General features: G+C 49.9%; 1 protein-coding gene across 2 annotated transcripts in view; it reads right to left on the reverse strand.

Annotated features, from left to right (window-relative positions):
- Positions 1-465: 465 nt before the first annotated feature.
- Positions 466-11,455, reverse strand: part of GALNT10 (polypeptide N-acetylgalactosaminyltransferase 10) — a 215,832-nt gene continuing 204,842 nt past the window's right edge. For both annotated transcript variants that reach the window (XM_043464892.1, XM_043464893.1), the window contains exons 10-12: positions 9,769-9,885; positions 5,042-5,191; positions 466-4,511 (exon numbers count right to left, since the gene is read on the reverse strand). In XM_043464892.1, the coding sequence (XP_043320827.1) occupies positions 4,353-4,511; positions 5,042-5,191; positions 9,769-9,885 (426 nt within the window). In that variant the 3' untranslated portion in view covers positions 466-4,352. The remainder of the gene's footprint in view (positions 4,512-5,041; positions 5,192-9,768; positions 9,886-11,455) is intronic.

Here is an 11,455-nt window from a genome sequence, read left to right on the forward strand (position 1 = left end):
TGAAATCCTCCACTCTTGGGTGTAGTCTGCAAGGTCCTTTGTGGGCTACCTGGTCTAAGTCTGTGAGCTCACCTCCTTCCCCGCCTCCAACACAGGAACCCCTTCCTGCCTCAGGATCTCTGCACTGGCCATTCTCTTTGCCCAGAATGCTCCTCCCCAGACTGCCTCTTGGCTCAGACTCCCTTCTTATCATTCAGCTCTCACAGAGGCATTCCCTGACTACCCTGCTTCATGTTGATCCCCACTCCAGTCTCTAAAATACCTTGTTTTATAACCTCCGTGGCCCTATTCACATCTGCAATCATCGTGGTGAGCCGTCTGCGGTCTGCCTTCCTCCTTAGAATGATGGCTGTGGGGAATTTATCCAGGACCCAGCAGACACCCTGAGTGGGTGGGTGCTCAATGAATACACAGGGAATGAAGAACTGGAGAAAGGCGCAGACAAGGAATTAGCCAGAGACCACGTTAGAGAAAAGTCTGGAGGTTTACTCAACAACAGTCACAATCACAGTTGTACATGGTAAGTCAGGTCTTCACAAAGGCTCACTTTTCCAGGCAGGAGATGAGAGGCTGGCGGTCTCAAGCTTTCTCTATGGAATCCCACATCTGACCTCTCAGATATTCCCTGTGTGTAATCCCTCTGGGATCCTCCTTCAAGTCTGAAACACAGCAGGAACCCAGCCCTGTGGGCCGGCACGGCTGAATCAAAGACATTTTGAGAGCAAACGTTAAGAGGGCTTTGTCGCTTGGAATGTAGGTGCAACTCCCACCCCAGAGGTGACAGTGGGCTTTGGCACAAGATCTAGTTAGAACTAAAGTATTACTTGAATTTTTTAAAAAAGCATCAGTTGAAAGCAGAAAAGAATTCCAGGACAGGACCCACTCCTTGCCCTTCTCCCATACTTAGAAATCCTCAGAAAACTTAATCAAAGTTGCACTGCCTCCTAAGAATGACAGAGATCACCCAATCTGTGCAAACCAGGGATCTCTGAAGCAAGGTGTCCGGATTTCTCAGTTACTTCTGTAAAGTGCTTTGCCGCTCCTTTGAAACTTCAGAGATTAGAGATATAGAGATGTATACCCAAAAATATGGAGCCATCTTCAAGGACATCACCTATTTCTTAAAGAGAAAAAGAAATTCAACAGGTGGTGAATATAATGTGGACTTTGGGAATCCATATTCTACATCTCCAAAAAGAATCATTCTTTCTCCCCAGGTCCTGAGGTTGCATCCCCCATCAGATCTCTTCTGTGGATGTACTCCCTTCTGACTCTGAGTTATTTCTTCCAAAAATGGGGAACTGATAGCTCCTGGATGGTTTTAAAAGTTGAAAGCTCCAGCTGGAAGCACAAGGTGGAATGGCTTTTCTCACATGTGCCCACACACTTAGCATTACCTCCATGGCCTTGAACTTACTGGGAAGATGCTCTTTGCATTCTGAAATGTTCCTGTAGTCCCCCTTTGGAAAGGCTGCTGGGGGCCACACAGGTGTGATACTTTGTAGGCACACTCTGTTTTGTGACCTCATGCTCAGAAGAAAGGCTTTAGAGGAGAAGGGGTCCACATTCTCACCATCACCTGGCTGACAGCACCTCCACAGTCTCACAGATCCTTGAGACAGGTGGTTTTCCAAAATGAAGACACAACAATGAATGGCTATTATGTGCGAATGGTTGGTCTGTTAATGAATGGACTTCTCTCCTTCCTTCCCTGATTACAAGCTATGTCAAGTCTCGGCACCCACAGATGTGGGTTCAGCAATTGCAAATGTCTGAGTGCTCAGAGGATCTATCCATCCCTTGTTGAGGGTGCAAAACCAGCCTCAAAAGGAGAACCAAAGGATAGAAAAGAGGACACATGAAGACTGCTTGCCACTGCTCCCGCTTTCCACACTGCTCCTGGTCTTGCCGAGAACACTGTCACCTGCTGGAGTGGGACCTATTGCAAATCTATTCGCTGGGGGTGGGATGGGGGCTGCAGACGTGGCTTCCAAACAGGCCCCTCTCCCAGGGGTGGCTGAGACCCTTCTTGGCCATGGATTAAAAGAGCCATCCAGTTGCCTTTAAATTCAGGGTGTTACACGCATTGAATGGAATAATACCTGGCCCTCTGGCCCTTGGGGGGTATTGCTGTTTCAGATACTGCTCTAGGCCCAACGCCTCCTGCTTGAAATCAGACATTAGGAAACACACACTCATCCAACAGGGATTGCACACATCACCAAAAATGTATCCCACCCCCCCCAACCCTGCCCCTTTACATCTAGCAAGGCACTAGGAAATGATTCAAGTTTAGGGATTGGCTGTACGTTTGCATGTTTTTCTTTTTAAAAGGCACAGTTTTCATTTTAATATCGCTGCATTACTTCTGATGATGCATCCTACCTCAATTCTCCCAAATTGCAACACTCTTGCTTTCTTAGATTCTGGAAGGGGCCGCATCTTTTGACTCCTTCCTAAAGAGGGTTACTGCTAAAAGGTATAGCACTCACTTGCAAAAGACAAGATGGACAAGCAAGCTTTGTAAGCATGGGGCCGCCTCTCCTGCAGACAGGTGGCCAGAGTGGGACCTGTGCTGAGGCAGAAGGTGGAAGCGAGGCTTTGCCCGCTGCACGCTTCATTGGGGCGGTGGTGGCTGGGAGAGTTTACTTCCCTCCCCAGATAACTGACGAGATCAGCCAGCATCTCAAAGGCAGATCTGTGGCTCTGCTCCCAGATTTATGTCTCAGTTATTTCACCGGTAAATAACACAATCGAGAAGCTCAACTCTAATTGGAACACGGATTTGAAGGACTTCCTGGGCTAGCTGGCGGGAGCAACGGGCTGTAGACTGCGATTTCCATTTCTGAATCAGTGGGTGGCAGGCTGGTTAGAGAAACACTTCCTATTAGTTTGGGAGCCCTCTGGGAGTTTGACACATAATTAACAAAGCAAAAGGTAAACACAGAGGCCCGTCAAGGAGCGGAGTGCATATCTGTTTGTGGGACACTGGGGTGTTCATTGCAGCCATGACTGTGGTGGGGGTGGCACAGCTTCTGGCCTGGGCTGAGGACTGCGTCACACCCAGGTCTCTGGTATGAGCGGATGGACGTGGGTTCCCCGACCCGTCCCCCAACACCACCAACCTTGGACTTCACAGATTGTTTCTAGGCTAGGGGCTGCCTTGAAGGTTTTACAGTTGACTGGCTCCTTCAATCACAGCATTCCAGAAATCTATACTGGATGCTAAAATACCAGAATCCTATGTGGCACTCTAGTTGGTGACCCAAATACAGAGTTCTTTAAAAATTCTAGAATTCCATATGAGAACCAGAACCACAATGAGTCGGGGCTGGACAACCTGCCTGCAGTCCACCTCGGCGGCCTCCAGACTTGGTGAGGCCAGCACGTCACACCTCTGCTCCTGTTGAGGCAGGCAGCTGCCCGAGGGAGGGAGGGAGGGAGAGAGAGAGATGGAAGCGCTGATGGGGAAAATTCAAGCAGAATTTCTAGTTTGGAGGTCTTCTACTATGCCTGCGCCACAGACTCAAGGCCATCTGAAACCCAGTCCTGAAGAGCTGGTGGCCGGGCTGTCCTCGAGCCTGGAGAGCACTGAAATGGGCATCTTGAGCACCCTGAGAGCCAGGAGAAGATGCCCGGGCTGTCCACGGTGGCAAAGGAGGACCACGCTTCTGCCCCAGGCCTGACAGTTGGCCGGCGGTCAGTACTGAACTCGGAGGGCCCCAGGCACAGCTTCTAACTGCATCTCCTTGGGTCATGACAGAGAACAGATGCCGGGTAGTAACTGCAGTTATCCCAAGCTGGGGCCAAAATGAAAAGGCTGAAACCAATGGCCCCGAGAAAGACTCTTGCCCTTCTGTTGCTGATGAGTGGCACTGTTGCTTAAAGTTGGCGCCTACAGACACAACTTGCCTCTCTCTCGCTAAAGGACCATCATGGATGAGCCAGCTGAAGCTCAGGCAGCCTTGGAGGATTGTGTTTTGGGTGCCCGAGGGCTACCCTGGCATTCCTCCCGTGTACCACTCAAGGGAATGTGATGACGGGGTGAAAGGGCTCTCCTGGGTTTCCATGCCACCGCCAGGGGTGCAGCGGGCTCTGCTCTGGAGTGGGGCCTCTCGTGGGGTCTGTTCTCCATGCCTCCACCACTTGGGGCCTGCAGGGCTGGGCAGACACCCAGCCCAGCTTCAAGAGCCCCCTCTGCCGTGACCTGGCTGGCCAGCACCTTGTACAGAATGGGGGAGCCCTGGGAGCCCCGCCTTCCTCTGGAGAGGGAGGCTGCAGGGAGTGCTGGAGGGGACCCCGCCTGGCTCACTGCGGGAACGTGAGGGCTCACAGTTCAGGGCTCAATAGCTTCAGTTGCTATTGAATTTTTCCAAGACTGTGGAGTTGGTGTGTTCAAACAGCCACTGCTGGGTGGGAGAGGAGGGGTTGCAGGCGTTCATGAAGATCCTGTGGTCACTTTCACTGCAGTCCATGCAACTGCCACTGACGGGGTGGTACAGGGTCTGGTCCTGTGAAACAGGCAGGTAGGTGGTCAGCTGGGCCGTGCTGGGCAAGTGAGCACAAGCAGCAGCAATAACGGCGAGGGGGCGGGGGGTGGGGCTCGCAGGCCTGCCTGGCTCGCCTCCCCACCACACAGTGGACACTGCCCACCTCCCTTGAGGCTGGCCTTGCCACATGCCTGAGCAGTGCCCGCTAGGATGAGGACAAAACTGATGTATGCCACTTCCGGGCTGGGACCCTAATCAGTGCCCATCTCCAATCAAATTTCATTTGCTCTCAAGGTGGTTAAAAAAAAAAAAGACTCAGCTGCCAACATTTAAGATTCTAAAGCTGAATTAAAAAAAAATAAATAATAGAAAAAAATAAAAAAAGATAGTAAAGCTGGATTTCTGATTTCTCTTGATGACAGGAGAGTCAGGGAGGTTTGTGTAACAAATGCATGAGGGAGGGGGTTCTGGGGAGAATAGGGGAGGCACATTTTTTTTTTTTTTTAATCAAGCAGGCTCCCCTGTCCACCCCCCTCCACACCCTGTCTTACTTTGCGGTACTTCCATAGCTGGTTGCCCTTCATGCTGTGGCAGTCGTAGAGGGTGACGGGGCTGGTGTGGGAGACGGCATCGAAGCAGAACTTCTTGGTGTGCTGGGGGTCTCCGGGCCGGATGTCCTCTCTCCAGGTGAAGGTGAACACCTGCATGCATAGGGATGCCATGACGCCGACAGCAAAGCAAAGCTAGGGGATTCTCTGTTTTGGCAATTACAGGAAATTTTAAACACAGGGGTTCAGAACACTGTATACTGATATAAAAATACTTACCCTCTCTCTCTTTTTTTTTTAACCACGTCTCCAAAATTATTTATTTTACACTTACAGCAAGGGACAACTGCTAGATTTTTATTGATTAAAGCAAAAGGTAGTCTCACCCCAAAAATAAAGCTGTGCTTAAAGGAAAAAATACCTTCAATTACATGTTGAAATGATAATTTTGATATTTAGGGTTAAATAAACAATATTATATATAAAAAGTATATTGATGACACCTGTCCCAGTAACCCAGCTTCAACGATTACTAAATCACAGCGAATCTTGTTAGAGCTCCCCCTGCACCATATCCCCCATCCCCACATTCTTTTGAAGCAAATTCTGGACATCTTATCATGTCAGGTGTCATGACTTCAGTAAGTGCCTTGATAATAATGAAAAGCTACCAGAAGGTTCTCAATGTCATCAAATAGCTCAAGTACAAACGTTTTCAGATTGCCTTGCACATTTCAGAGTCAGTCTGTCTGAATTAAGATCCAAACCAGGTTCATATATTACATAGGTTTGATAAACTTTTTTTTTTCAGCAGCTTTACTGAATAATTGATTGGCATGCGATAAACTGCACACGTTTTAAGTGCACAGCTTGATACATTTTGACATAGCTTATACCTGTGACACCACCGCCATCACCATCATCATCAGGGTAGTGAATGTATCCATCACCCCAAAGGCACCCTCCTGCCCTCTGTGATCTCTTTCCTTCTGTCCCTCCCCAGGCCCCTAGGCAACTCCTTTGTTTGTTACGAAAGAGGAGCTCACAGTTTCTAGAATTTTATATAAAAAGAATCAGACAGTATGCATCCTTTCTTTTTGTCTGATTTCTTTCACTCAACACACTTCTGCTGAGATTTAATCACGTTGTAATAACAGCATTTATCAACAATTCATTCCTTACTGTTGCCGAGCTGTATTCATTCACTGCATGATACTCGATATACCTGTTCTTGAACATCTGGGTTGTTTCCAGTTTTTGGTTATTTCAAATAGAGCTGCTTTGAACACGTGTGTACAGCCATTGTATGGACATGGACATTTCTTCTCTCTTGGATGAACCCCTTGAAAAGGGATGGCTGGATCACAAGAAACATCAATGTGTAACTTTCCAAGAAACTGCTCAACTGTTTTCCAAGGTGGTTGTACCAGTCACGTTCCCACCAGTAGTGTATGGTTCCAATTCATCTACATCCTTGCCAACCCTTGGTATGGTTGGTCTTTCTAATAGGTTATGATTTTAACTTCCATTTCTCTTCTAACTATGAAGTTAAGCATTTTTGATGTGCATGAAGTTAAGCATTTCTGGTGGCTCAGACGGTAAAGCGTCTGCCTGCAATGCGAGAGACCTGGGTTTGATCCCTGGGTCGGGAAGATCCCCTGGAGAAGGAAATGGCAACCCACTCCAGTACTCTTGGAAAATCCCATGGATGGAGGAGCCTGGTAGGCTACAGTCCATGGGGTCACAAAGAGTCGGACACAACTGAATCACTTCACTTCACTTCATGACTTCTTCACTAAAATCTCTATGTATCTTTTGCCCATTTTTAAATTGCATTGCTTATTTTCTTATTGAGTTTTGAGAAATTTTACACTCTAAATATTTCCCTGGTGGCTCAATTGGTAAAGAATCTGCCTGCAATGTGGGAGACCTGGGTTCTATCCCTGGGTTGGGAAGATCTCCTGGAGAAGGTACTGGCTACCCACTCCAGTATTCTGGCCTGGAGAATTCCATGGACTACATAGTCCATGGGTTCACAAACAGTCAGACACGACTGAGTGACTCTCACTCACTCACAAACATTTAAAGTTGTTATCAGATATATGCTTTGTAAACATGTTCTCTTAGTCTGTGGCTTGTCTTCCTATTTTCTCAACAGTGTATTGTAAGAACAGAATTTTCTCATTTTGAAGAAGTCCAATCTATCAATTTTTTTGTTTCATGAATTCTCTTTTGGTGGTGTATCTAAGAAATCATTGCTTGGGTTACCAAGGTCAAACACTTTTGCCTGTGTTTTCCTCTAAAGTATTTTGGTTTCAGTTTTACGTTTAAGTCAATGACCCATTTTGAGTTAATATTTATATGTAGTACAAGGTATTTATTGAAAAAAATGTTTTTGCACATGGATATGCACTACTTGTTGAAAACATTATACTTTTGCACTGAATTTCCCTTGAACATCTTTAAGAGTGTGCTGTCCATATATGCATGGATCTATTTTTGGAGTCTCTATTCTCTCTTTATGTCAACATGGCACTGCTTTAATCAGTGACACTTTAACAATATATGTTGAAATCAGTCCTTTTACTTTGTATTTCTTTTGAAAATTTTTTTGGCTATCCTAGGTCCCGTCCAGTTTTCCATATGAATCCTCTCAAGTTCTTTGGTTCTTTGTCCAGCCCCAGGAACTTCCTCACACACGTCAGTACTCTGCTGAATATGCAGGGGGGCCCTCTGTAAATCTCAGACATTACCTGTGTCCGGCTCTCTCCAAGTCTCCAGGATTCCTTTTTGTGAATTCTGGCCACCTTGACCTCCTGCACTCTCTGCACTGCCTCCTCAACTCAGGGCGAGTGCCTGGCTCCCCCGGGCTTCTCCCCGCCTGTCTTGTGGACTGGGAACTCTCTCAAGGAAGGAAGCCAGGACAACCATCGTGCTTGTTGGCTCCCTGTCTTCCAAGGGTCACTGTCTTTCAAGGGTTGATGTGCGCTCTCCCGAAAACAGTTGTTTCACATATTTTGTCCATTTCTTTGGATTCTTCCAGTAGAAGGGTAAACCCAGTCCCTGTTATTCCATCTTGGCCAGAGGTGGGCACTGCAGTGGTGATGGTGGTGGGGTTAGCCAGTTACTGCTCCCTGAATGTTGACTTCCCAGGCCTCCTCCAGGTCAGGAGCTGTAGCTTTGACTTGTATTTCTTCCTTTTCAGGCTCACTAGAGCCCATCACTCAGAGAGGCTGTGGGCCCTACGGGACACAGATCCCAGTGGGGCAACTGGGCTGGCATGCTCCCTGCCTCATGGTGGAGGCTGGCACACCCACACCCCAGGCACAGTTTGCAGTTAGTCTGAGCAAATCCTTTGTCTTTGTGTGGACTCTCCCCGGCAAGGGGAGCTATTCTAAAGCTGAGCTCCCTAGACCCGTTCTATCCAGGCCCTGTATTTCTCCTGGTCTCTTCTGCAGCCCCAGGATCAAGGAGCAGCCATACAGGGCTATGGAGAATTCAGAAGAATTAACTGATGAGCATGTGGGCATACTTGCTCAGTTGTGTCTGACTCATTGTGACCCCATGGACTGTCCCGTCAGGCTCCTCTGTCCATGGGATTCTCCAGGCAAGAATACTGGAGTGGGTTGTCAATGCCCTTCTCCAGGGAATCTTCCTGACCCAGGGATTGAACCTGAATCTCTTGCATCTCCTGTACTGGCAGGCAAATTTTTTACCACTAGCACCACTTGAGAAGCCCTTAGTCAGTAAGAGCCACTAATAAGAATGGTTTTCAAGAAAGGATGGGGGAGGGCGTCACACATTCCAGAGGCTGGCACAGTGCCCGCTAGGAGGCTGGTGCTGTGCTTGCCAGGAGGTGGTGTAATCTCAGCGTGTATGCCATGCAGCCCTCCTTAGTTCTGTTTTTACAGAGGACCCGCATTATAGTCTTACATCAGTGTACACTTCCCAAATGCCAGAAAATCCACATCAGGGAGACTATAAACCACATGTCTTCGAATCAAGATTCAATGGATACCATGTGAGTTAACAATGGGGTGAACCTGGGAAGGGACTAGGGGAAGCTACGTGCAGTTTCCTGCGAGAGGCATGTCTTTCTACATGGTGGGCTTGCACTCCTCACTCTTTGGATTATATCCTTTGGGATATATCCAACCCTCTCTCTTGTGTCACCCTATCTTTCGAGTGAGGATGACCACACCCTAGGCCCCAGGAGGGTCCCGTGACCCAGGTCACTAAGAGGACTGTGTCATACCTCCATCATCGCTGGCTCAGGAAACCCAGCATGTGAGAGCCCCAGGGCTTTTCTGGAACTCATGGAAGGGACATGCCTTTTCACCGGGTGGCTGGCCGCCTAGAGCTGCTGGTAGTCACCTCTGCCACCACTTGGGAAGACAGTCAGCCTAAGAATGAAGCCAAGAGAGAGGGAAGCAGAGCTGGGGCCCTGGAGAGACCCTGATGACATCATCTAGACTTCAGTGACATGAGCCAGAAACTCTTTCTGTTGACAGCCATTCGGGCCGAGTGTCTGTCACTTGTAACCAACAGTCCAGACTGATGTGCAGGATTCCTCTTTCCAAAGTGTCCAGTAGGCTCTTATAACATGTCCCTTGGGCTGACCTGTCACTCATCATTGCCTGGGCCTCTCCCCGCCAGCCTTGACCACATGAGCACTGCAGGATTATGACGGCACAGGGAACCCAGCGGCCAGTCCGAGGAGCAGCCCCTACCTGCATGCTGTTCCAGGCGGCCTCCCCGCGGCCCCGGATGCAGCTCTCCAGCCTCAGCGGGGAGCCCAGGGCCCCGTGCTTCGAGTCTGCGCACAGCCCTGTGCCCACATTGCGGATCTGGATGAGAAAGAAGCAGAGAGGACCAGTGAGGTGCTTGGAGATATCCAGCGGGGCCCCTGCTGGGGCAGGAGGAGGGAGGCAAAGTAGAGGATGTCAGTGGGTGGAGCTCTGAATTCTCCTAATGGAGTTCGTCCTGGACTGGTGGGCAGGACAGAACCTGTTAATAAGGGAACAGAGTGAGCAGCTCCACTCAACCTTGCTTTGAATTAGAGCGTGTAGAGTCCTGGGGTGGGGCTGGGGCTTGGAGGGGAGGGGGGTGTGCACAGGACGACTCCTGCCTCCTCTCCCAGAGAATTTGACCCAGCAGGTCCAGGGATCAAATTTTACCCTCATTCCAGGTGATGTAGAGGCTATACCTTGAAGACCACTTTAGAAAAGGTGAAGGGTCTTTGCTCTCGGGCCTTGGGGCAGGTGAATGGGAGGCTCCAAAGAGGAACAGAGTCTCACTAAGGCGGGGAGGACACCCTGTGAGTGCAGGGGCCTCAGCATGCGCTGGTCAGCCAGCATGGACGGCAGGCAGCCCACTGTGTTAGGGGCCGGCATCATGTCGCATAGCTCCAACCTCACAGACACGGCTCCCCATGTGATGGAGGGGTGGAGGGTGTCGGGGGCAGAGAAAAGGCCTGCTCCAGCCTCCAGCTGCAGGCAGTCTCACTGTCCCGCTGCTGTGGGCCGCACCGCCACTGTGTCGAGGGGAGGCCGCGCTCCCCTGGGCTGCCTCCAGCAGTGCCGGAGAGAGACAGGCCCGTCCCCCGGGGAGGCGGACTCCTCTGGCAGGTGATTCGCCTGAAGACTGCTCATTAGCACAGCCAGACTTCCTCAAAGCCTCACTTCAGGCTGGGGCTCTCCCCCCACTCCCCCACTCTCCTCCCTTTCCTCCCCTCTTCCAGAGGGCAGCCAGGCCGGTCTGGCAGCTCTCCTCGCCTCCCTGCTCATTTCTCTCCGGTGATGCCCCCAGTAAGTCTCTTGCTCGCCTAATCCCCTCTTGGTGCCTGCTTCCCAGAGGACCTGAACTAACACAGGGGAGAAAGCCAATGAGGTGGCAAAGAAATGAAGAGCTTCATGAGGGAAATCAAGAGGCACCTCATCTAGAAAACTCGCGCTGGTGTCCGGTGGGGCCAGGCAGAGGGCTTAGCGGGGAAAGGTCCCTCTAATTGGCTGAACAAGTGACACCTGGTGTGTCTGCAGCCCAACACACTTCTCTCCAGGGTGTTGTGGTTGACAATGCTCTGATTTTCCCGGGGGCCACTGTTCCTGGCCCATCCCATGGCCAGAACATCCACCCCACTCTTGTCGCCTCTTCCTCCAACGGTCACAGCGATTTGTGCGGATCCAAGAGTAAGACTTCAATCCTGGACCTTTGCTGACTCTACTGGGAAAGAGGTGCTTACTTCCTGCTAGGCTGGCCAAGCGGGGGCTCTCTCAGCCCAAGGTTTCTGGGAGCCATCTTGCTACTCTCGGCATGAGGACAACACACAGGGAAGCAGAGTTAAGTAGGAAAAGAGAGACTGACATCATTTGAACCCCCTGGATCCAGGTGTTCGCAGTTGAAGCCACAGTTACCCAA

This window comes from Cervus canadensis, chromosome 4 (assembly GCF_019320065.1).
Source record: "Cervus canadensis isolate Bull #8, Minnesota chromosome 4, ASM1932006v1, whole genome shotgun sequence".
Classification (NCBI taxonomy): Eukaryota; Metazoa; Chordata; class Mammalia; order Artiodactyla; family Cervidae; genus Cervus; species Cervus canadensis.